Source organism: Condylura cristata, unplaced genomic scaffold (assembly GCF_000260355.1).
Source record: "Condylura cristata isolate star-nosed mole 26May11 unplaced genomic scaffold, ConCri1.0 scaffold00001, whole genome shotgun sequence".
Lineage (NCBI taxonomy): Eukaryota > Metazoa > Chordata > Mammalia > Eulipotyphla > Talpidae > Condylura > Condylura cristata.
Genome location: NW_004567102.1, coordinates 67,388,150 through 67,415,561, shown reverse-complemented (window position 1 = coordinate 67,415,561; position 27,412 = coordinate 67,388,150). Strand labels below are relative to the sequence as shown.

At 35.8% G+C, this 27,412-nt stretch overlaps 1 protein-coding gene across 1 annotated transcript in view; it reads right to left on the bottom strand.

Moving 5' to 3' along the window:
• The window catches only part of ENPP1 (ectonucleotide pyrophosphatase/phosphodiesterase 1), a 68,201-nt gene that overhangs the window by 12,427 nt on the left and 28,362 nt on the right, over positions 1 to 27,412 (bottom strand). The window contains exons 3-20 of the mRNA XM_012723700.1: positions 25,599 to 25,715; positions 25,167 to 25,292; positions 23,949 to 24,009; positions 21,412 to 21,509; positions 19,861 to 19,940; positions 18,377 to 18,496; positions 17,265 to 17,374; positions 15,536 to 15,601; positions 15,163 to 15,235; positions 12,557 to 12,665; positions 11,809 to 11,940; positions 9,928 to 9,959; positions 7,835 to 7,962; positions 6,494 to 6,563; positions 5,687 to 5,774; positions 4,233 to 4,402; positions 3,303 to 3,354; positions 966 to 1,120 (exon numbers count right to left, since the gene is read on the bottom strand). Of these exons, the coding sequence (XP_012579154.1) occupies positions 966 to 1,120; positions 3,303 to 3,354; positions 4,233 to 4,402; positions 5,687 to 5,774; positions 6,494 to 6,563; positions 7,835 to 7,962; positions 9,928 to 9,959; positions 11,809 to 11,940; positions 12,557 to 12,665; positions 15,163 to 15,235; positions 15,536 to 15,601; positions 17,265 to 17,374; positions 18,377 to 18,496; positions 19,861 to 19,940; positions 21,412 to 21,509; positions 23,949 to 24,009; positions 25,167 to 25,292; positions 25,599 to 25,715 (1,787 nt within the window). The remainder of the gene's footprint in view (positions 1 to 965; positions 1,121 to 3,302; positions 3,355 to 4,232; positions 4,403 to 5,686; positions 5,775 to 6,493; positions 6,564 to 7,834; positions 7,963 to 9,927; positions 9,960 to 11,808; positions 11,941 to 12,556; positions 12,666 to 15,162; positions 15,236 to 15,535; positions 15,602 to 17,264; positions 17,375 to 18,376; positions 18,497 to 19,860; positions 19,941 to 21,411; positions 21,510 to 23,948; positions 24,010 to 25,166; positions 25,293 to 25,598; positions 25,716 to 27,412) is intronic.

Here is a 27,412-nt window from a genome sequence, read left to right as displayed (position 1 = left end):
TAGCTTAGAACTTCAGTTCTCATCTGAAATCCAAATTTCATCTCCTATCCCATCCTCTCTTTCAAAGTCTACCTTCATTTCTCTATCACAGCATGGAGAGGGTGGAGATGAGGAGAATAGTAGTTTTATTAAGAACTGTGATATTCATGTCTACTCCTTCCAAGGCCTAAACCCTCTGGCCTGGAGGTGGACAGAATGTCCAGCCTCTCCCTGGTTTAGTCTCCTGTAGGTGGTACATGCAGCAAGGTTACTAAATTTAAATGGTTTTCTCTACCAATCAGCAAAAAGCCTCTAAGATTTGCACAGTTGAAGGATCCCATGTTCACACAGCTACATATGTAGAGATGGATAGCTATGACATTAAAACTGAATTAATGAAATTATAAATATGAATCATAAAATATAAAAAAGTAAAATTAGGCCCTCCCTGGTGGCACAGCGGGTTAAAGCACAGCACTGAGAATCTAAAGCCACTTCCGCATGAGTTCGATTCCCGCCTGCCCCTGGAGGTGACCACATGGCACGGCAGACCTCTCCTGACCCGCCCGCTGCTCCCCTCAGCAGTGTACTTTGTCCATCTGCCTGTTCTGCTCCCCACTCTGTCTCAGGTGAAGCCTCTCACCGCCCCTGACCCTCTGACCTGTACCCCAGTTCTGTATGTACAAATAAATAAATCTTTAAAAAAAAATTAAATTAAAGTTAAACAAAAAATTAAACCAGACAGTGGGAATTCTTTGCTGCATACCCTTCAGTTCACAGGAGAAGAAATCTGCTGAATCAGTCACATAACTAGCTAGAGGCAGAGCTGAAATCTAACTTTTCTGACTTTGGGTTGAGTTGACTTCTAATTTAGGAACTGGTGATAGAGCTAAGATTAACTGTGAGGAACAATTCTTTCAATGTTTTGCTTAATGAAGAATTACAACAACCACACAGACCCAAGAGGTGAGGTGAGAAATACTTGCATTTCTGTTGACCGTGTAGGATGTCCACAAGGGCATTTGGATGTCGTAGCTGTAAGCACTGATGAACTGGTGCTGGTAGAGTAGGCAGGTGGTGCTGTTCTTCCAGAGAATTCTGGGCCTTCCATAGGGTAAAGTATCACGCTTAATGATCTTCTCTTGGGGTGAATGGAGAAAATGGAACCACCATTTAAATGTACTTAGTGAACATTATGTGAAAATACACAGTGGTACACAGATCTAAATTTTATTCAACCCCTTTGAAAAACTATTTGTATCTGTAAGAAAACCTAATTACGAAGAGCAAATCCAAAAATAATCTAGAAGATAAAATGGATACACTGTAAATTTTGCTTATGTAGATTCTGAAAGATTAATATCTATCAAAATATCACAAGAAATGATAAGGAAATGTATAGAAATTTCTACTCTTATAAGTTAAATTTTATTTTATTTTTTAATTTATTTTGGCATACAGAACTGGGGTACAGGCCAGAGATGCGGAGGGTGAGAGGATTCACCAGGAACAGAGTGGGGAGCAGAACAGGCAGAGTGATGAAGTACACTGCTGAGGGGAGCAGCTGGTGGGTCAGGAGAGGTCTGCCATGCCATGTGGTCACCTCTGGGGCAGGCGGGGATAGAACTCATGCTGAATTGGCTTAAGCTTCTTACTGCTGTGCTTTAACCCGCTGCACCACCAGGGAGGGCCCATAAGTTAAATTTTAATATCAAATTCTTTAACACTATTTTAATTACTTCAAAATGTGCTCCAAAGAGAGTTTTCTGGGTGGTGTGTGTACTTAGAAAGCAAAAATTCAAAATGATGACACTAAACTGAATGAAACCACTGTAGAATTTAGCATTCATTTCCCTTTTCCCAAATGTCAGCTGTTTTTTGTTTATAGCATCTAATTTAACTTTTATAAATCTGCAAGAATTAAGGTTATAGGGTCCTCCCTGGTAACGCAGTGGGTTAAAGCACAGCACTAAGATGCTAATGCCACTTCAGCATGAATTCGATACCCAGCCCTGGAGGTGACCCACATGGTGCCACAGACCTCTCTTGACCTGCCCACTGCTCCCCTCAGCAGTGAACTTTGTCATTCGACCTGTTCTGCTCCTCATTCTGTCTCCGGTGAATCTTCTCATCATCCTTGCACCTCTGGCCTCTACCCCAGTTCTGTATGCATGCATAAATAAATCTCTAAAAAAAAAAAAAAAAGAATTAAGGCTATAAATTCATTTTACAAATGAGAAAACAGCAGCTTATAGGGAGTAGATATTTCCTCTATGTATATAAGCTTCTACATTCATAATTAAACCCAGATCTTGGTTTCAGAATTATCACCCTTCACCACAAAGAGTGGTAGAATCATCAAGGATTTTTGTAATCCAAACATTCTCAGAAATTTATAAAGGCAACTCAGGAATAGAACAGAATTTCCCTTTATATTTTAGCAGGATGAGAATAAGCAAATAAGGAACAGAGACTATATCAAAGTAATAGTGAATATACATATGACAACTGACAAATTTCATCAGGTATTGGCATATTCTTCAATTTTATTCAAAAACTATTAAATTAACTTTAAATTAATAAATCAACCTATACTTTCTCATAATTAAGAACCAAGTAAGATAGAAATTTAGCAGATTTTTATTTATTTTTTTTTCTGCACATCCATGTTTAATGTAGCATTATTTGCAAATAGCCAAGCAATAAAAACAACCTAAGTATAAACTGATGGAAGAATGGATAAAGAAGATAAATAATATGAATATTATTCAGTCATAAAAGGAAGGGAACCTCCTTTCTGACAGGTTTAAAATTTAAAAATTTCAAACGTCTCCAAGATGTTCATAAGGAATGATTTGGCTTCCACTCAATATATTACATGAGGTCCCCACTGTAAATACCCTCATATTTGTTAAAGATTTATTTATTTATGCATACAGAGCTGGTGTAGAGGCCAGAGGTGCAGGTGTGGTGACAGGCTTCACCAGAGATAGAGTAGGGAGCAGAACAAGCAGGTAAATGAAGTACACTGCTGAGGGAAGCAGCGGGGAGACAGGAGAGGTCTGATGTACTATGCAGGTTGGCTCTGGGGCAAGGATAGAACTCGCACTGAAGAGGCCAGCCTGCAGTGCTGCATCCTAATCTGTTGGACCACAATGGAGGGCCCAATACTGCTGCTTTCTTTATGAATAACAGTTTAAACTGTCAAGCAAAGAAATCTCTATTTCATCAGTTTGTCCTCTATTACTTCTTTAGTTTTACTGGTTATTCTCAAAAAAGGCTGAAACCTGATTCCACTCCCCATGCTCAAAAATAACCCTTACCTTTTGCCATGGTCAGATTCAACTGTGTCTGAAAATCGTCAACTGGTAAAATCTAGAAAGTTAACAATACCATCTTTAAAATCTGAGAGAAGTTTAATAAAGTATCAAATGTTTGTAGTGTAATTATTCCATCATAGAACAAAGATAACATTTGAAAATATCTTTTTTAAAAAAAAGCTGAGAACACAAGTGTACAATGGTGTGTTCTGGAAGAATAGGTGGGATCTTATACAAGTGAAATTATTTTTGATGAAGAAGGTGAAAGAATAGGATATTTGCTGCAAAAAGACAAAATCGGTAGCATTCCACATACACTATTCATTGAAAAAATAAGAATATAATTGCTATTTTATAATTATTGTTTCTATTTTTACTCTTGTAATTCTATAAGCCTAAACAAGAATGGAAAGCATAAAACTATCTGCTCCTCAAATTTCTATTTTGATGAAAATAATCAATCCTATTCATAAATGTTTACATTATTATATTCTTAAAACAGCTCTAAATTAAGACAGAAATACAAAAACAACAATAGCATATATCCATTTTGTCCATAAAAATGATATTTTCCCCCTAATTTAAAAATAGGTTAGAATGCTTTTAAAGGAAGGAACATTATCATCAGTCCATAATCAAGACCTTGCTGCTAGGAAAACAGCACAGATTCTGATTCCAGATGTTTCAGGACTCAGCTAGACTTTTCCCAACATGTACTCAAGTCAATGGGATAAAAATAGGTGGAAGCGCAAAAAAAATAGGAGGAGGAAAAATAAATAAAAGGTCTGTATGTGTCCACCTGAATTAAAAAGAAATATGTTCACTCCCATTCATATATTTTAATGTGATTACTAAATACTTCTATAACATAAGCTGTGCAGAGTGCACTATGAAATCCCTCACAGCCAAGCTCAACTTCTCAGCAATACTTACCGAGGGATCACAGGAGCAGCCTAGATGGTCTCTGGTGGTTGCTGTGATGGAGCACTGCATCAGGGGGCGGGCTTCTTTGGGATGCTTTGGGGTGTAAAAGGGATTTTTCAGAAGGTGGTTAAGGCTTCCGTGAGTTCCATTATTAGGAGCTGGTGTCAAATTCAGTAAATCTGCATAATTCCAATGATGGTAAAGAGTTAGATAAAAATTTCAAAGTCAAATAAACAATAGACTTGTATTATGGTTTTTATTTTTAAAACCAACTCTATTGGTATCCTTTATCTTTATAATAAAAGTCTATTGGATTGTAGAACATTTGTAAGACTATTCTAATCTTAATGAAAATGTATGTTGTATTCTCTTGTTGTATATTGTTATATGTCAATCACTTGTTTTAATCCTCAAAAGCAATTTGTTAAATTGTCAATGTTTGGTAGATGAGTAATCAGAGTGCTGTGCTCAAACTCTCAAAGATAATACTGCAGCAGACTTTGGACTCAAAGCTTTGTCTCAGTCTAAAATTCATACTCTTAGTAGTAATCACAAGCATTTACATAGCACAGCACTTACTATATGCCAGGTATTTTTGTAAAAGATTTATTTATTTTGGCACACAGAACTAGGGTACAGGACAGAGGTGCAGGGGTGGTGAGAGGATTCAGCAGAGACAGAGTGGGGAGCAGAGCAAGCAGACTGATGAAGTACACTGCTGAGGGGAGCAGCCCGTGAGACAGCAGGGGTCTGCTGCACCATTCCAGTCACCTCCTTGGCTTGAGACTGAACTCATGCTGAAGAGGCTGTGGTAATGCTGTGGTAGCAGCTTCGTAGTGCTGCACTTTAACCTGTTGCACCACCAGGGAGGACCTGCCAGGCATTGTTTTAAGTGTTTTCAGATGTCTTAATTCATTGACATATATAGGCTCACACAAAGAATGACACTTCATACATATTAAAGGATTTGAAAATGTCCAGAAAAGAAATATTTAAGACATAATAACTAACTATAAAAGTACTAGAGTTAATATATAGGGAAAACTACAAACATATGGATGGGTTCCTCTCAACTTCTACACCATTCATTCAATTATTATTTCTACCTAAGGTAGCATCATTTTATCTACCTTTCACAGTCCCAAACTCTTTTCTCCGGCATCCTTGACTGATCTGATTCAATCGTCATGTAAGTGAGCCCAGGACCTGGCATGGGGTGTACAGGCCTCTTCACACTGCATGTTGAGCTTTGCTGGTCTATGGACTAGTGGAAAAAACACCTGAATGATATGTTCCCTACAGTTTTCCAATGGCTTTGGTTCAGAAGAGAAAAAGTAGAAATGTAAGGTTCTGGTTGCCTCATCATCATCCTCCTAAAAGGGCTCACCATGTGACACCTCCTTTTGATAGTCCTATTCCAGCTCTGTTTTCAGAAGGGATGAACACTGCCTGTTCACACTTACCACACATTAAATTATAGACTTCAATATTTTCAAAGGCATCAACTTCAAAGCCGTGCTTGAATCCAGGTCCATAGCCAATAAAGAGGGCCTAGATTGGCCAGAAAAGTAACAGTGTCTCAACTAATTTTGTTAAATATGTACATATAGTTCGTTAAACATGAACACCCATATTTCATATTATACACATTGTACATCTATAAACTGGCTTTGTTAAGATAAAGGATAAATTACTATGTGCAACAGATTTTGTAGGAATTTTTTTTAACCACTGTTGCATATTTCATGTAAGGACATAATAGTTTTATGAATATTAGCTTTATTGTAATTCCTGGCTTGGAATCAAAACAGAATGTTTAAATATTATTTTATCTTTGAGATGAGAGCTAAATCTCATCCTGTCCACCTTTTGCACAGTGCTACAGAGGTCAATTTGATAATTATTGTAAGGATATTTTGAAAACTTAAAAATACCAGGGAAATGTGACTTGTTTTCTTTATTCACAAAACAAGCATGTGCTTCTCACCTATGACATTACTAGATGCATTTACTGTGGAGCAGTATTCTTAGTGAAACACAAATAAATGCAAAATATTTATTAGAAATTTGGCTGGATGTACAATTCACACTTTCATGAAATATGAAAACAAAACTCTATTCATGTCCTAAATGTAAAACAGCCAACTGAAAGATAGATGCACCAGTTATTCTCATTCAAAAGACACAGTCTATATTTTCAATACTAAAACTTTATCCATTTTTCCACATATAAACTACCATTTTTTTTTAAGTAGAATAGGTTTACTCACTTGCATATTTGAAAATGCATTATCAGAGCCATGAAATCCACTTCCACAGGATTTCCTCTCTGAAGGATTCCTAATTATTTGCATAATACAAATTAATAGCATAATTCATAAAACATTCATAAATCCAAACTGACATTATCAGTTATTATCCTATTAATAGTTTAGGTCACTACTTGTTATAAGGTGGTATCATATGCCATCAATAAGGAAGTAACTAATTTGTTAATCAAACAACTACTACTTGGTATTGAAAAGCACTGAGGGGCTGCGTTTATCATTTGTTTTGTAGACAAATTAACTTTAAGCAGTGGGAAAGAAGAGAAAAGCACCAACATGCTTTTGAGCCCTGACAGTGCTATTTACTACCTGTGGCCTTAGCAAGTTAATTTTCTTTTAGCTTCAATTTCATCATGTTGGGTTGTTTGTACAACTTAAATGGTCTAGCCTAAAGAAATGGCTGGAATATAGTAAATGTTCACTAAAATATTAGTTATTTCAAGAGGGTAAACACTGCCCCTTCTTTCAGACACTGAAAACATAGCTCTCTGATAACATTAATGCAATTCTTGACGTAGGCCCGGGTCATTGTTTAGGTTTTGCTTGACAGGGGCATTCATCACTCCTGGCTTCCTGGCAGCCATCAAAAGAGTTGATCAAGCTATGAGATACTAGCTCTATCAACCACCCAAATAACTTATACAACATACCAAATAATTGAAGTTTGTTGATGAATTTAGTATAAGAAAAATAAGAAAAACCAACTGAATAAAATGCAGGTAATTGCTAATATACAGAACTTTTGCCAAATGCTTTCGGCACTTTGAGAATATTAGCATAACTGTAACGGGCACAAGCAAATCAACAGCAAGTGGGAACACAAATATGAGCATAGGAAAGACCAATGTGGACATGAGCACATGGAGCAGTGCTTCTTCCCAGGAGTGCTCTCCCTATCCCAGGGGACTGCCAGCAATATCTGGAGACATTGTTGCTGTTGGCACAACTGAAGGAAAGGTGTTATTTTCATCTAATGAGGAGAAGCCTTGGATGCTTTCAAACAAGACAGCCACCCCAAACAAAGAATTATCTGATCCAAATGTTGCAATGCACAACTAAAACATGTTATAATGCAATGTCACTCTATATTAAAAAAAAGTTATAAGAAAACAAAACAGCAAAGGGAAGGAAGGAGAGAGGGAGGGGAAGGGAAAGGAGAGGGCGGGAGAATGCTGTGACAGAGTAAAGAGAATCATGTAACAGTGTAGCTGGAAAGGACACAACGGTTACCTTGACCTACAAATACATCAGGGCAGGTTTACCTGGGAGACTGTCAGAACTTACAATGCAAGTTGCCACTGAGGGTCCAAATAGAAGAGCAAGGTCTCAATCCTGTCATTTTTAGCAAAATGCAAGCGCTTAGGTAAGAATGGTTTTAGATAAGGTTTGAAGTGCTGCTTTGGCTCCCGACACTGAAATTGTAGAAGGAAAAGAAAACACATTATATCCATATTTTCCGAAGTATAAACTTTTCTGGAAATGACTTTCTAACCCCAATGAATTTTTTTCTTCCATTTTACCAGCACACCTAATAAATCACACATGCAAAAGGGAGTTCATACTAACGGTATAATGTACACGGTGAATATTCCTAGCTAGTAAATATCCCTATTATTACAGGCAAGCATAATTACTGCATAAAAGTCACAGGAAACTTAAACTGTATTATTAGATTTTATTGGACATATTACCAATGACCTCATTTTCAAACTTGTAACTACAAACTTGTAACTATGATTAAAAGAATTTTCTTTGAAATTGGAAGAATCTTCCATCACATGGAAAAAAAAATGCTGTATAGATAAGTCAGTCCTAGGACAAAAACTTAATTTTAAAAAACAAATCTGGTAGGAAACATGTCATAATGCTCACAATGCTTATGGTGCTACAGCTATAGAATTTTTCCCTTCTGCTGCTTTAATTACAAATATTGGGCCCTCCCTGGTGGCGCAGCTTTAGCGCAGCACTAAGAAGCTTAAGCCACTTGCACATGAGTTCGATTCCCGCCTGCCCCGGAGGAGCTCACATGGCACGGCAGACCTCTCCTGACCCGCCCGCTGCTCCCCTCAGCAGTGTACTTCGTCGATCTGCCTCTTCTGCTCCCCACTCTGTCTCTGGTGAATCCTCTCACCCTCCGCATCTCTGGCCTGTACCCTAGTTCTATATGAATAAATAAATAAATCTTTAAAAAATTACTGTACCATCATATAACTTTACAATGTCATTGAATAAATTTTTTAAAATGTCCAAACCTAAATAAATGGAAATGGCCTTTAAAATCTTTAAAGCTATAAAGCATATAAATACTGTGCTACAAGCTCATGCCACTTGCAGCAGCAGGGATGGAGCTGGAAGGGATTACATTAAGTGAAATATAAGAAGGGAAAAAGGTATTGGAACATGTCACTTATAGGTGGAATAAAGAGAAATCAAACCAAGCCAAATTTTTTTTTAAAAAAGATTTATTTGTGCATACAGACCTGGGGTACAGGCCAGATGCTCAAGGGCCGCGAGAGGCTCCACCAGAGACAGAGTGGGGAGCAGAACAGACAGATCAACAAAGTACACTGCTGAGGGGAGCAGCGGGCGGGTCAGGAGAGGTCTGCCGCGCCATGTGGTCACCTCCGGGGCAGGCGGGAATCGAACTCATGCGGAAGTGGCTTCAGCTTCTCAGTGCTGTGCTTTAACCCGCTGCGCCACCAGGGAGGGCCAAACCAAGCCAAATTTTAAAACTAACCCTTGAAAACTGACTATAGGGCCGAGGAGCACCGGCGGAGGGAGTGTCAAAGGGGGCAGGGAGCACAGACTATGGCGGTGACTTACAGGTGCTTTGGTGGAGGGTGCACTAATGACACCTGAAAGGAGGACCCTATACTCCCAACACACAAGCCATGATGTAAACCTCTATTACCACAATACTTTTGATTTTGAAAAATAAAAGTAAATGTTGTCCTGGCCCTCCGTGGTGGCGCAGTGGGTTAAAACACAGCACTGCAAGCGAGCCTTAGCGGTTTAAGTGAAAATTCGATCCAGGCCCCGGAGGTGATCCACCGGATGTGGCAGACCCCTCCTGACCCGCCCGCTGCGCCCCTCAGCAGTGTACTTCGTCATTCTGGCCGTTCTTCTCCCCACTCTGATTCTGGTGAATTCTCTCACCACCCCTGCACCTCTGGCCTATACCCCTGTCCTGTATGCATACATAAATAAATCTTTTTAAAAATTAAATGAAAAAAAAATGTTGCCCTAGATACTCAAATATTCAAATCCTACAAATCCAAAAACAAATAATGGAAACTTTTTTCTAAATATATAACATTTAAAACTAGTAATAATAATAAGCTAACAATAACTAGATTATTCAAAATAAAGATACTCACAGAAAGATTCCTGGCAATAACTTCATAATTAACTGAAGGGAGAGAAAAGTAAGAATTAATAGTTGATGGTATGCTACAACTAGAAATAAAAAAAATCAAAAGTATAGAATGTCAGGCTTACACCCTGCATTTAAATACCAAGCAGGTTTCAAATAGCTTATGTTAGTGATTATGTATTAGTCATTGACAAAAGTAAGAAAATATTTAGAACAAGATATTATGTTGTACTATTTTATGTTATTACTGTTATAATATTACATTATTAAGTATATAAATGATACATGATATTTTATATTGGTTAATGAAAGACAAGTTACAGAACATCTTTCCATCCAGCGAGCGGCCTACCCACACATCTATTCCCTCACCATGTGCCCACCTATCCAGCTGCCTATTTCTTAGTCTGTCCGTGAGTTTATCCCTCCATCTGCTTTCCATGCATCCAATACCCACCCACTCATCCATCTATCTCATCCAGGATGATTTTGAATGTGTTTTTTATGAATGTACATAGCAAATATAAACTTAACAATGAGTATCTCCAGAGAGAGGAACTGAGCAGTGAATTAAGGGAGGTAGGATAAGAAACTGTTAATTTTTACTTTCTATACTTTGATATTCAGTGACAATTCCAGAATTTACATTTAAGAGGAATACAGGGAAATGTAAAAGAGAAGACAAGAAGAGTGATTTTGAAACTGAATTTGCATTGCAAGTCCAGCATGTAGTTAGTACACTTTGTGTTACTGTCTAAGATTATTTTAATACTTTTTAAAATTTTTGAAAAAATTATCCATATAAAAATAAGATTACTGCATACATGTGTGTGTCAATAAACATAGATAGAGTTTTGCTTTAATTTGAGAAATTCAGAGGCCTAATTAAGACAGGCTGCCCTAAAAGCTTAACCATCCCATCCTAAACCTCTTTGGGACGGCCATCGCCCCTACAGCTTTTATAACAGGTTATAATACTAGCACTCTTGCATTCAGAATTTTATAAATTACTAACTAAAACTTGTGATGCATATCATCTTTTCTTTGTATTACTACCCTATTATTTGTGAAACCATTTTCCTGTAGTGAATCTACTTCCCTTCATGAATATTCAATAGTATATTGAATATACTATTGTGCCCAAACCTAACCCAATTATGGTAACTATTATGGTAACTATTAGAACTATTAGCTTTTTTCTCCTTCCATTTTGAAGTTAATTATAACAAAAAGATAAACAAAAGTTGTGCTAGATATGTGAAAATTTCTAGAGACTGATCAAAGAAAAGGATATATAACAGGTACACAGTTATAAACAGGCTTGACTTATAAAAAAGAAATATTTTTAAAAACTTTTTGGCATTTTGGGTTCCCATGTAGCCAAGAGAGAATGTGTTATTTCTTTTTCTCTGATTTAAAATACATTCTTCTTATTTTCATGAGTCATTTTTGTAGACAAAACAGTTGCTTATCAAATTAACCATCTCTGCCAGGATCCTTCCTCATATAGAAAATTATTCTAGAACTGATGTGAGTGGTTTTAATGGAATGTCATTAATTAAAGGTGAGTAAATGTAGCTGAACTTTTCTCTTAAGGTTGTTTATTTTTCAGGCAGGTAATCTTGACACTAATACAAGCAAAACACACAACGAAATTGCTAAGCTTATACTTAAACATGAATTAACCCAGTAGATATGTGGTTAGAATTAAGTCCTCATTGCCAGTTTCATAAAAATCCTCTGGATGTAAAAGAATTGCACGGCAGATTTAATGACAAAAAGGAAACTCACTTTAATTGATATGCTTTAACACCGCGGTAGGATGACTCAGAGGAACATATTCTGAACATAACCATATTCAAAGCTAGTCTAGAGATATACTTACATGAAAAGTATTTATCTGGGATATCAGAGGGTCTCAATCGAGCTGCAGGTCCATATACAACTTTGATATTTTTAACATCTCCCAAATATTTGTTCAGATACACATATTTCTTACAACTGCCTTGTTCCATGCCTAGGAGAAAAATTCCCAAACATGTTGCAACTTTGATGAAAAAGTCAACATGTCTGAACAAAACTTCTTTCACCTTCCAGAATTTAATTCAGACTCATGTTAGTTGAACATCTAATGGAAAAGACACAGAACCTGTTTTCTATTTTCTGGTATACATATTCTTCTTTAATCCCAAGGCTACATAAGCCTTGGGACATACTATGGTTTTACAAAAAACACAATAAAAAGGGAAATAAAGACATAGCCAACATACTGGTTTTGTAGTCATATTTATTATGGTAAAGAAAACTGAAGAAGCAGAAAATACTTGAACTAAATCTAAATTGTTAGATTTACCAAAATTTTAATCTTGAAAAAATTTTAAGTACCCGATTTCTTGATGGACACATTCTAAAATCAAGAGGTGGGTTCATTAGGATTTCTAGAAGTTTTAGTGTTTAGATTAGTTTTAGGTCTGTGAATTCTATTTTTTACTTGTACTTACATTTAAATTTATTTTTCCCCAAAGACTTCCACAAAAAACTACATTAAAAAAGAATAAACCGTAATAGATGAAATAATGAGACAGTAATCAATCAAGTAAAACTGAAGGGTAAACAAAGCAAATTCAGATTACCATGATCTGAAATAAGGATGAGGTTCAGACATCTATGCAAATTCAGCTCTTTCAGACCATCCATCAGCATGCCCACCATGTTGTCAACCCTCTGCAATGCTCTAATGACCTAGAAAATGACACAATCTCATGTGATACATCCCATACTGAAGTCCACTTCTGCTTAATGTTATTCTGTCAAAAAGGGAAAGCTTCAGTGGATACAAAAACTACAGTGAACTGATTCACAACAGGCTAAAACATGTCAGATAAGACAGGAAGGGCATAAATTACTGCTGGCCGCTAACAAGGGGAGGTCCAGATTCCACACACTTCAAGGGGAAGTCCTGGGAATGCATGAGATGATCTGCTCTGCACTCCTCCCTCTGGTCTGGAGTGTTATCCTTAGACCAGGCCCTGCACCAGTCAAAGTAATCCTAGCTGAAATCCACAGCTGGAGTCAGACACTGAGTCTTCTCAACTATCACCTCATTTTCTATAATCAGTTTGTTTTTGTACTTTTGATCTCTTAAATTTTTAACTATGCGAATGTTAGTATGCTTCCTAGTTTACAAAAATGCCAAAATTATTCATGAAATGCTTTGTACAGTGCTGTGAACTTCATTTTTAAAAGTAGAATGTCTAGGAATACAACCCATTATTCCTCACAAATACATGTATTCTGCTTCTCACAAGGTGACAGAATGACAAATGGTTCAGGCAATTGTTTTTGCTCCTCTTGCCCTTCTCATAAAACCCCAGCTGAGGAATTTGCACTTACATGTCTTTTCTTTAATATAGCAAATCACTCTAACCTTTATACCTCGTGCACTTCACTATAAAGTGAAACAAGTTCTTTTAACCTGGCCTTTTATTCACTCAAGGATTTCCAAGCAGTAAGAATTGTAATTTTTTTAAGCATTAAGAGAAAAGGGGGGAGGGAGTTGGTGAGCTAGCAATGTTAGTTTTTAGCAGGGCTTAAAAATTAGTGAATAGGATTTGAAAAGCAATGAGTTCAACCTTGAATGAAGATAAATACAAAACAGTAATGTAGAGAAATCTCATAAATTAGAAAAGCAGCATGTATGAGCTAATAATCAGACAATTACAAAGTCCTTGTGGCCAATCTGACCTAGACATGGATCTTCAGAACCAATGAGTTCAGTAAAAGAATAAAAATTATACTAGTATTTGATCAATTGCTCTAGCAAGGTAACAGCTATGAGATCTTTTCCTTGGACCAATTATGATACAGCTACATAGCTGATCACATTGTTTTCCCCTCCTCTCTGGGAGACATATTTGCTCAGTGGAAAGACAGAGTCAAAACAAGAGTACATGCAGCTGCTAAGTCCAGTGGAGCTGCTGGAGAAGGAATTGATGGAAAGAATATAGAAGTAAGTATAGATCTAGGTGAGGGCCAATCGCCTTTCTCTTCATCCTGTTTCACATGATGAGATGACAGCCAAGAAGGGCATATCCAGAGTGAGGGAAGCCAGGAGAAAATGACTTGGGCTGAGGTTTTACACTCAAGTGAGAACCATGAGCAGCAGGTTCTCTCTCCCTTCTGCTGGTGCAGAAGGGACCATTTAGAGCAAATAGCCCCCTCAAAAACGGGGTTCTCAAGAGAGAATCAGGGACCTGCAGCCTCTGAGATTCACAAACTAACCTGCTAGATTCTTATCTGTTGGGGGTCGTCTGGGACAAAAGATAATAAGACCAGGATTCTCAGACTAGATACTGCTTCTCCCTTTTATTATGGCCAACAAACGTCACAGACCCTTACTCACTGTTTCTTTCCATATCTTAGGTCAAAGACAAAATATAAATTCTAAGAAAATTAGAAATACAAGAGGTTTCTTCTACAGGTACTTGTAGAGGTACAAGGGAAGAAGCTCGAATCACTTTCCAAAGGAATGATTCCTGTGCTTCAGGATACAAAAATGATATTGCCACGCAAAAACTGATGTGGTATTGGATGTTTTAAAGCACTATGCCAATTACAAACATAGCCAGGAGCTATGAATGCAACTCCTGAAAGGGTGTCAGGTCAAACAAGAGATTACATGAAGAGTCAGACCATGAACTGCTACCTTATTTCCAGTTTCCTAGCAACCACTCAATAAAACAATGATTATCTAACCTCCTCTGTACTTTTGATAAACTTTCACATCCTTTAAGCTTCAAGCTCTATTTTAAGATGATTTGTGATCTCTCTGCCAAACAAGAGTGCATAAGAATTATCTTCTGCTATTTTTTTTAATCTTCTGCTATTTTTTGATAGATTATTATTTTCATAGAAAACTGGAGTTTTACAGTTAGGAAATTTTTGAAGTGCACTAGTCTTAAGGCCAATGTGTTATGGAGCAGTAAAAATATTTGGTATTGAAAATATAGATTTACTTCCTCATCATTTCAGTGTAAGCACTATGAAAAGTATAAACAACTCTCCAACCTCTTATTTTGATAAAAATGCATACTTTGCTATAATAAAATGGAGCTAAATGCACATGTTCCTTACAGAAATCATGTGATCTTATAAAATGGTCTAGAAACCTGTTTTAAAGCAAGTTTGGGTTAGATGTTATCAGGTTTAATGAAATAATCACTGATAAAATTGTACTTACTTCACTGCTGACTGGTCCATACAAATGACCTGAAGAATCTGGTTCTTCTAAATACAGAGTGTAAAAGTGTGGTCTAAATCAAACAGTATCAAAATGTAATATTTTATGAACACATGTAAAACAGAATGGAAAGAATAATTCAACAATTGATAGTGATTACAAATTCTACAATATTTAGGTAACGTTTCTAAACTTGTTGAAAATTCACAGCTTGAATTCTTCAAAATGTGACTGTAGTAGTTCACAGGGAGTTTATTTGGATATAAAACTTCATAGCTATTGCAAAGTTTTCTTGTAGTCAATTTAAAAATATTGTGTAGTAATTTCTATGGAACAAAGGCATATTTACAATAGGAATTAGTTATCCACATACCTTTCATCACTAGGAAGCTGTAACCACTTAAGAACAGTCAGAATTCTTTCTTCAAATGGTACAGAACTAAAGTTAAAAATAAATAAAAAGAAAGAAACCTGTGGTAATTGTTTGGCTTTAAAATGTTAATGTTTTTCTTACTGAAAATTTCATCAGAGAGACTAAAATCAATACAATACCAATTGTGTTTGAAGCAATATGTGTCTGAGCTGAAAACAAACTGGTTTTCCAGAGAAACAAAAGTTTAAGTGTTACTCATAAAAAAGAAAATGAAATCAAGTTTCAGATTGTATTTCCTATACTTTCCTTAGGATATTTGTCCTGCACCTTAAAGGAGTAGGTGCATCTCATGAATAACACACGTGTTGACATATTTTATGCAGGGTGATAGCTCATGAAGAAGACTCATGAAGACTCAGTAAAACTGGGGAGTGGAAATCAGACGACCAGACCCTTCCCTGGCAACATTTCCCAGTAGAATCAGTTCTGCTTTCTTCTGAGCACAGAGTTCGGTTTACACAACTCCATCAGAGAGCTTGCCCTACCCCAAACACATTCAGCAGTGTGCCTTAATTTGGCTTGGAGAAGCTGAAGAACATTTAACAATAGACTGTGAGCCCCCATGCGTAGCACAGGGCGCGGCTAGACATGGTGATCACTGAGGCATGGGGATCAATGACTACCCATGAAGTAAAAATAATAAGATGGAGAACAGACACTGCACTTTGCTCGTGTGACCCACAAAGAAGTAACAGCATAAAACTGCCATGGGAACTAGCTAGGCTGGGCCTCTCTGGTAGCCTGGGGTTAAGTCTCAGCACTATCACCTCTAAGGTAGGATACCTGGCCAGGAAGCTGACCCACATATGACACAGTAGAGCTCTCCTGTCTTGCCTACTGCTCTCCTCAGCTGTGTATTTCAGTCAATCTGCTGCTACTACTCTGTCTCTGGTGAATCCTCTCAACCCTCCCCCCACTCCCCAATCTCTGTCCTCTATCCCAGATCTTCCATGACAAAAAAAAAAAAAACAACAACAGTTATGCATGTCTCATCTGGAATTTAGAATTCTTTACCTTTTCTATTCATCCCCCAAATACATCATTGCATTGATTTTGTGAGAGAAACTTCCTAAGTGTAAAACAGTCTCACCAAAATTGGTCATTTTACTAAAATTATCCAAAGATGGCCTTCTGGACACAAAAGATTTATTTATCTTTTTCAATAAGCATGGCACTTGAATATCAGAAGGAGGTTATTCTCATATCTACTCACATAGATAGCCTGTTACAATTTTGAAATGCAAATACAGAGATGCCATTAGTATCCTGTTTAATTATTTCCAGGCACCTGGGTCCTCTTTCTTGCTTCCTTCTCTTTCTCACACCTTTTCTTCCTAGAGGTAAATGAGAGTCCTCTCAGACATCTCTACTTTTACCCTGGCTTTATTTTTTTTTCCTTTGCTTAAAGATCTGTATCCAAGTGCAAACATACCAGTGCTTTCTAGAAAATTTCTAGGAAAGAGTGTGTCTACTGTTTCTGTCCATTCATCATCAATCTCAAACTCTTTGAGAAAGAATCTTTAGTCTGAAAGTTCTCATTTTTCAGCTGACACATAACTCAAAGTCTAGAACTTAGTTCGTGATAAATAGCAGAGGCTCAGATGAAATCAATGAGCTCTTAAACAATTATAGATCCTAGAAAACATATATACATACCCATTATACATACCCATTATACATTTTGTAGATGTCTGGGAGAACTCCATTAATTTTCACATCTGATCCTGGCCAAAAAAATGTGCCACTCTTCAGACCTTGGTAGTGAGCTGTCAGCCAAATCTGGGGAAGATAATGAAGGAAAGTCAAACATTCATTTCTAGGGAAAGTGAAGATTCCACACACCAATGCATTTCTCTCAAGAGCAAGAATATGTTTAAGGTTAAAGAGCTTTGGCAGTTAAACTACAAAGCAATCATATAATGTGCTTCTAAACAGCAGCAACAAGAAATAAAATAGCCAGAGATTAAACTTTAAAAATATGGATATAAAACAATTAGTAATTTATACAACTTTAGAGCCATGCCCTAGTTTAGGAAATTTCTCTTGAAAGAAGAAAATACACAAAGATTATATATATATATAATCTTTGTGTATTTTCACTTCCATAGTAACATTTTTACTTCCATAGTAACTCTTATTGGAAACTTGTTATTGTCAATTATACTTTTAAGTAGTACTCCTATAAAACCCTAGATTAATAATAATTCTCACAATAATCCCATGAGGTAGCTAAAAGGATTATCTACAATACAAAAAGGAGAAAATTGAGGTATTACGAGAATTATTTGCCCAAAATCACAGAACTTCAGATATTAGAGTTAAAAATTTGACTTTACAATCTGCAAATTAACCATCATATTCTTTTCCCTTCTAAGAAGACTGTTAGGGCAATCCAAGTAAGTCCTATGGAATTATTGTGACAATTATTAAAAATTTAAAGGTGATGATAGCAAGATCTATTAAAAAAATCCAATGAAGATAAAATTTACTTCCTTTACAGCCAAGAAACTTTCTCAATAAAAATATTACCCCCAAGCTACTCGTTCAAGGTAGCACTGAGCAATAAAGAAAAATTCAAATTCATTTCTGAAACGGATTACCCTCATTATACAATAACACAAGTTTTATTGACAATTATCAGGATCCATCTCCACTTACAAAAAGATACAGACACCATAAATGAAGTAGGCTATTGAAAACACAAAAGAACCTAGTGTTTTACTCTGATTGAAATAGATGGGACTAAGAGAAGAAACTACTTTAGTAACTAAAATAACTCACCGGTTCTCCTTTGTACCACTCAGGATTAAATTTTTCTTTACTTTTAAGTGTAAAAGAAGCATTCATTATGGGATCATACATTTTGTTGTCAATTATGCCATGGGATTCTGGGTAAAGTCCCTAAAAAAATATAAAACAGAGGTTTTATACAAGTTTTTTAAGATTAAATAAAATCATAAAACAAAATAAAAAAGAAACTGATAAATAGAAGCTACAAAGAAATTAATAAAGTTTAAGAACCAAAAAATCTCAAAAAAACAATAAGCACTCTAAATTGTGTGTAGTATTTGTGTTGTACATTATGTAACAGATGCTATGGGTGAAGGTCTACATAAATATACAATCTCCCAAACTCTGACAACAGCAGTCTACTATCCTCTTGCATTGCTGACTAACGCAGTTCTGCAGAACAAGTTTTATAAGGAGGAAAGGATGTCTAGAATGACTCTACAGATACAGGTTTTGTGGACTCCACCCCCACCTCAGATACTGGAACTACAAATCAATCAATACCAAAGAGAAGCACACTGGGACCTGAGGGTGGAGTTAAGCAGCCAGGCTTAGATATAAAACTGGACATGCAGGCTCTGGGGGTCTCTTGGCTTGTGGCTCACAGCTTGTCTCTCGGCTCTTCACTGTTTTTCAGCATGTTATGGGGTGTCCAGGTCAACAGAACTGGTAGAACGCATTAATCAACTATCTTTCTCTCTTTCCCTCAGTTATTATTATTTCCCTTTTCTCTTGTAAATAAACCCATTATTAACTTTTTTGTGTGAGCCTGCAGTTAAATCTTAAGCACACCTGCGAGGACCTACAGGCAACCCAATGTGAACTCAACCCAATTCACATTGGATTGCCCTGTAACAGTTCCTCTTGGAACTGATTAGTACAAGCTAAAGTATAAATTCTAGCTTCTACACTAAAGCCTAATGAATTCTTCTTATTTTCTGAATTCAAATTAAATCTGAAAAAAATTGAAAGAAAAATAAGGCTGTAATCCTATTTAGAATCAGACAAAGTAGCTTATTCAAATATATACATCAAAATCATTAAAAAATTGAGGATGTGAATGTGTGTCAGCTTTTGGACTCAAATGAAGTAGGCTATATAATTAGTAAGAAAAATACATACACACAAACAATACATACATACACACAAACAATACATACACACAAACTTCTAAAAAAAATAATAGAAAAAACCAGGACATAAGAATCAGAGACCCTTAAGGCTTCAAATTAAGCAACAAAAAAAAATAAGAAATCATTTTTAGAGGGGACCTTTAGTCACTTCATCAGAGAAAGAAAAAATCAAGACCCAGTGATAAAGGGACTGTCCCAAAGCAGAGCCTATGCTACCTGGCTCACCTGCACAATAGAAAGAAGTTATTTTATCCTAATTTGATATCTAAAAATTTCCCTTTGAAAAATATTAAATTCACATCTCATTTCCATGAACACATAAAATTGAAATATAGAACTTACTGTGACAATGCTGTAGTGATTGGGGAAAGTTTTTGTTGGGTAAACTGGTCTCATGTTTTTAGCGTATGTTCCACAGTTTTCTACAAGGAAAAAAAAATGATTGCTATTAAACACAAATGGCAATCTGTTCCACCTAAATCTAAATCATATTTAAAAAATAACCCAGAAAGGATTTATAGCCACACAAAAATGTGAATTATAAAACATATGGACTCAAATTTTATATTAACAACTTTTCTCTTAGTCAGAAAAACATTAAGCTGAAATAATTATTCCATATTCATCAATAAGTTCCAAATGTACTGGTTATAATAACATCACTAGCTAAAAATCTCTGTCTGATATTACTTGATGATCACTTACCTAAATTGCAAGAGCTAGTCTAAAAAAAATTGCACTAGTAGTAAATATTCAAAAGTAAAGAAAGGGCAAAGCAATACTCCCAAATCCAGAACCAGATAACTCCAAAAAAATTCACTGCTACCCTATGGACAAAGGTAACTTCTGGATTCAAGGGAGAGAAAGCACAGAAGTCAGGTGGTCCCTATTTCAGCTTTATTGACATGCTCCATGCTGCCTGTACAGCTAAGAAAGGAACACACAGTAGTGATCTAGCATTTCAATGCCTCATCCTCAGAAGGGGATGTGTATTGATCTATTCATAGTTCATTGCCTTTAAATTGTTTAAAGCTACAAGCTATGTATCTGCTAATGTTTCAGAGCTAATAGCTTCACATGTTGGGTTGCCTGCATATACATACAACACCTTAATTTTGAACTCAGGACACTATGTTTGCTGACATCAAGGCAAACTTTCCTCCTCAAGGTAACAAAAGATCAGAGTCAAGCTTCAAAAGATCATTAGCCTGGCTGATAAGAACAGCCTTCCCTGCTCATGCATTTCTATAAGCTATTTTCTTCAAATAGGAGTTACAACTGAAAAGTTTAAACATTCTCCAAAAATTATTTTAGCTCGTCACAAAAGAAATACAAAAATATTCACCAAGAGTGAATTTAATGTTCAAGCCAATCGCATATATTCAAATTCTGGTAAATAATATTTTACAATTCCAGAAGAACACAATAGTTGTTATTTACTCACATCTATTTCAGTCCACAATTATACTGTAAGTACTTATATAATACTCACTAATAACAAGTAAAGTTCTACAAATTTTATGTATGTTTCATTAACAATGCTAATATTTGTGATATCTATATTACTTTGGATTACAATTAATTGTATTGAATTAATTGAATTAATTACAACTAATGTGACTGAAAACTTTAACATTACTACAAAGAAAAAAACAATCATTTATAGAATGATCATTGGATTGAGGCCTCGATTGAGTCAAACAAATTGGAAAAATCCTATACAACACTATAGCACGATAGCATACTATAGGCAAATATTCTATGCCTACATGACTAATAGGTTCAAAAATTACAGTTTTTGAACACATTCTACTAGTACTTTTCCAAGAGGAGATAGCCTCCCCAGCCTATCTCTTGAAATCATGACACTCCATAAATTCTGAATTTACTCACTTAGTTTGCTAATAACAGGAAGAAGTCCACCCCAAGTGTGTAAATATTCTGCCCTGAAACCATCCAAAGAAAATAAGAGGGTAGGAGGCTTTTCATACCTGGATAAGAAAGAAGAAAAAAAATATTTGAAGAAGCAAAAGAAATATGCATCCAATGTATCTTGTTCTTCCGTGCCCCAGTGAAGACTTTCCACTGGTATGTAATGTGAGCTAACAAGCTCACAGGCATCCTCACAAAGGATGCTTTACAAGCAGTCATATACGAGCCCTGCTATCTTTATCTACAGAGTCCTCAAATAGCATTTAATAGTACACATATGACTTTGAACCACCACATAGAGAATATAATCCATGGTCCCAGTTTTTCCAAAAGCTAGCCTAAATCCTATAAATGTAATAACATTTTCCTAATTTGCAGAATGAACTAGCACTAACATTCTTAAATTATGCTCTTGTTTTTGTTTTTCCTGAGCAAACTTTTCTAATATGGTTTCTCCTTGAATCTAATAGATGATACTTTAATTTACGTAAATTATATGCTAATTTTCAATGTAATATATATGAAATATTAATATTTAATAGAAAATTTTTGTAGGTATTTGCTACATTTAAGTATATAAACCATAAAGGAAGAGTTCAAAATAGGGGTAGACATAAGAGTGTACACACACACACACACACACACACACAGAGTTAATGTGTATGGTGCAGCAATCCAAAGAAGCAGAAATAAAATGAACAAAGAAAACAAAACAAAACACCAAGCCTCTGACAACAAAATCGTGGTTACTAAATGTGGTGTGGTGCATATACTTATTGAGGTGCAATACTGCACTCCTGAACTTACAGAGCACTGTAAACCAATGATACATCAATTAAAATACAAAGAAAGAGCAAGTATTTTGTTCCTAATTCTAGAATCAAAAAGAAGAGAAAAAAATCACTATACATATAATGATATATTCAGCAAGAGGTAACTGAAGGTGACAGTTACAACTAAACTGTTATGATTCAGAAGTTTTGCAGCTTCTAATAATATCTGGTAATGACAGGAGAATGGTGTATCACTGACTAACCGTGCAAATTAATTATGCTAAAGCTTTCTGGTGGTGGGCTACAGTACTGGCTGCACAGCCTCTCAGTGGTCCATATGTGTCAATAATTAGTTATAGTCAAGTAACACAAGAGATAAAAATCAGTTTTCTGGGTCATCAGGTAAATATACTGGTACAGTAATTTCCAGTGTAATAAAGTGTAATAAAATATATTCTAAATTACAATCTTGTAAAGAAATGAAAATTTATAATGCTGAACAACTAAATACCATATATAATGTTTTAAACCAATGTTACTTCAATAAAAATGTAAACTAAAAGAAGAGTTATATTTTCCATTATATGCCTTGAAATTAAAAGACAGTTTTTATCAATATGTGAGATAGTCCCTTATCAATGAGATAGTCTCTCATTGAAAATTCTTGGTTTGGGGTTAGTTTTTGCAGCTGCTGTTTCTATTACATTATATAAAAAAAGTATTTTCCCATCCAAGGGAACAAAATACATACAAAGCAAAAATAAACTATAAATATACACAAAATAAGATAAAATACAACTTTAAAATTTTCAATTTTTAAGTTTGGAAGAAACATTACTACCGTCAGTATTCCATTATCAACAGGTTCCACATCTGCACATTCCAATGCAGCTGGAAAATATGTACTGTGTAGTTTTGTGTACGCTGATTGTGTCTACACTGAACACATAAGACTTTTTTCATCTGACTATTCCCTAAACAAAACAGTATGACAACTATTTGCATAGCACTTACATTGTGTTAGGCGTTACAATAATCAACGGTGACTTAAAGTAGAGGGAAGCAAGTGTAGGATACTACATGAGTTTATTTAAGAACTTGAGCATCTGTGGATTTTGATATCTACAATGACCTTGGAATCAATCCCTCATTAAAACCCACAGCCAAATGTGATGGTAATTTTAAAAGATAAATGTGTATTTCTGAAGATGAATAATTTCAATTACATGAGATTGCAAATATCACAAGAATAAATACATCTATTACTTTCATGAAATTTCTACTACTATACAGAAGGGACTCTACAAAAGACTTTAGGATGAAGAGTATAGAAATTAGAAATATAAAAATGATTTAATATCCTCAGTGATGTTTTGCTTATCCCAAAAATTTATAAATGAACCAAAATAACAAAAAAAACTTTTAATTTGTTACAAATTCACCTCTCAAAACTTCCTTCCTAAGAAAAAAGACACAGACACTTCCATTCAACACAGCAGAATACTACAACTAAATATTCATGACCTCTCTTTTTTCCACTAACTTCCAAAAGGGTGGGGTCATGTCACAATGATCTCTATATCACCAGTGCTAAATGGGAGTCCTCACTAAAAATAATGTTTAATGAACCAATGAACAATTGTTATTTTTATTTCTTTGTTTTAAAAACAGAAAAAAAATGTATTTCTAAAAGAGGAAAAACAGCATCTCAGAATTTAGTCTTACCCTGCTGGACACTGTGGCTCATCAATGCTCTCACATGTCTCTTCTACCCAACTTTCCTCACCTGAAATAATTTCAAGAAATAAACCATGTTGAACACACATATAGTAACAACATTTATGACTGCTGTGAGGCACATTAGAACAGACGCCCAAATCAAAATATGTTAAATTTACACACCGTAATAACATGGGATATGACTAGGAAATTATAACAAATAAAATCAATTATTCTGTTTCAAAATAAGATATTGTGGCCATTAGGAAGAAAAAAAGCATGTGGAATTACAACACTAAAACATAGTACTGTATTTAGGAAAACTTGAAAAGCATCTTTTCCATTTTGAAAGTGTTAATATTTTCAGCTCCTTCTATCTACCATGTAAAATCTCTGATATGAATTCCTAATGTCTAGTATTCACAGCCAGTTTCCATCAAAGAATTTCAAGGGGTCCTGTAGCCCCCAAAAACATCAGATTACATAACAATAATTGCACATCCACTCTCTCAAGGCAGGACCGATGTTGTCCTCATTTACTATAGAGGAGTCTATTATATAGAAATCAACTAGCATTTAATGTTTCCACAAAACATTAAATATTAAATATGTAAACATTAGATAGGTAACTACTCTCAAAATAATAGGAGGGTGATAGTGAGAGAGTAAGGGACTAAAATAAACAATGTTAGCCATGTGTAGATAACATTAACTATTAAGCTGAGTAACAAGTACAAGGTTCGTGGCATCCTCTGTTCTAGTAGCGGTTTGGCTTTTTTTTTTTTTTTTAAGATTTATCTATTTATGCATATAAGAACTGAAGTACAGGCCAGAAGTGCAGGGGGGTGAGAGGATTTACCAGAGACAGAGAGGGGAGCCAAACAGGCAGATTGACTGAAATACACTGCTGAGGGGAGCAGCAGGTGAGACAGGAGATGTCTGCTGCACCACCTAGGTCAGCTCCACTTCCTGGGATGGATCTAGTGTGTGTGTGGGGGGGGGGGGGGGGGCTGGGGCTGTGTATTGTGCATAGCTTTAGAGTGCTGCGCTTTAACCCCTGCGCCTCCAGGGTTTGGCATTTTCCTTTAAAAATATTTGAGAGATATTTTTTTCAACTAATGTAGTTGGCTTAAAAATATGATTCCTAATGTTAAAAAAAAACTTATGCAAAACCCTGGAGAGACGCCAGTGGTGGTTAATAGGCAGCGCATGCGCAGGACGGACCTCGACACACAGCGCTGTAGTTGATGCAGCAGTCACCCTTCTCCTTGCAGTCATCAGAACAGGAACAGAGGCTTCTGGACAACCTTTTCTCACCGCACCTGAATTTGCTGCAAGTCCATATATGTTCTAGAAACAAACATCAACAAAATACATTTTGTGTATGGTCCAAATTGAACACGACCACAACAAACACAGAATTGTCTTCCTGAGCAAGAGCCTAAGAGACAATGAACTATTTCATAACTCTTAGTCAGTGACAGACATTGCTACCACTTTGCTCAGTCTGAAGGAACAAACCGAAACATGTAGACAACACTTTTTAAAATTTCAAATGGGTTTCAAATGAGTAGGTAAGTCACATACCACGAGGCAAGACTTATCTTTGATCTTTTATTAATGTTCATGTCTCTGTCTTTCCGTGCATATTTTTACCTGGTTCTTTACATGTCTCCTGGTAATCTAGACAACAGTTTCCAAGCTCAACGCAGGCAACATCACAGCGACAATTCCCAAATGTTCTCTCAAAGCATCGACCTTTGCAACTTTTAACTGAAAAATATGAAATGAATTAGAAGTTTCTAGTTAGAATATAATAACAAAGTAAAACTCATACCTCTAAGGTAGGTAGAGCCAAACAGTACTCTAGAAGACAAAATGATCCAGGAAGTTATTCACAAGTATATAGAAAGTGAACAAACAGAAGATAACTTTATGTACAGAGTTTGTAATTTCATCTCTTGACACAGAAAAGAAGACAACTTTCATCTTTTAGTTACTACAAATCTTACTCAGCTTGGTAAGACTTAAATTAGTATAGGATATTAGAGAAGAGTCAAAACAAATCTTGTTCTGAGTGTTTTATGTTCTTTACTGATTGAAACAGCCAAGGAGTTCTCCAGAATTTCAAAATGTGAGAAGTATTTAAAGTGATTTTATCACTATGTCAAGAAGACCTCACCTCTCACTCCTAGTATTGATGTAAAGAAGTAATGTGTTGGTACAGAAACTGTTCGGGAAGACTGCTTTCCCACCATCACCTAAAACACCCCCATTGTCTTCAAATCCAGCCTGGTTTCCTCCTAAAAGCTTTCTACAACTCCCCGATGTAAGTCCATTTCCTATTTTCTTAAGCTTTTAGGAGACTGTTTCCTTCCATTCCAGCACTTATCTCCTCCAGTTTTATCTAGGTTGCTTGATTAATCTCCTAAGCTTACATCAAACTATAAAAAGCAAAAAAAACACTTTAGTTTGCCCTGCATATTGATTCCCTGGGGCTGGGAAAGGTACTTTATATAGTTAATGATGATAATTTTTTTTAAATGAATAAATGATGTATTGGGAAGAAAATGTTTTTCATTAAAATAACAATTTTATAAGTAATATTTTATTACATACCTGGAATAAGGTAAGTTTCTAATGTATTACTAAAAAATGAAAAATGGTGAGAAAAAAGTAATCTACTTGTAAAAGAATCCAACAGACAAAAAGAAACAATCCCAGTTCTAGCTGTAATATTGCCGCCTGGCCCTGTAGGACACTGTTTAGGAATTTAAGTTTCATTTGACACTGGGAATTCAATCAATTTTAAGACATGAAATAACAATTAATAATTTCTAGGATCAAAAATAATAATTTCCATATGCAAGAGAGGAAATGCTATTAATTAGAATAATAGGTATTACTTGGAGCTTATTAATATTCACCTAGGAGAGTTTTAAATACTAGGTATACTGTTATGGGTTTAGATTAAATTTATTGTTTTCAATCCTTTGGTTTTATTTTTTTTTAATTTTTTTATTTTTTAAAAGATTTATTTATTTATTCATTCATACAGAACTGGGGTACAGGCCAGAGATGTGGAGGGTGAGAGGATTCACCAGGGACAGAGTGGGGAGCAGAACAGGCAGATCAAGGAAGTACACTGCTGAGGGGAGCAGCGGGGGCGGGTCAGGAGAGGTCTGCCTCGCCATGGGGATCTCCTCCAGGGCAGGCAGGCAGATCGAACACATGTGGAGGTGGCTTAAGCTTCTTTGTGCTGTGCTTTAACCCACTGTGCCACCAGGGAGGTCCCTCTTTGGTTTTATTTTGATGTACTAAACTGAACTCAAGAGGAATTACTTATACCTAAAGACTACCTACACAAACACTAAAGTCAATAATTACTGAATTTTGTTCAATTTAATGACATTTAACTCTGAACAGAATGCTAAGTAAATACATAAAAATTACCACATTTCATTCAACAA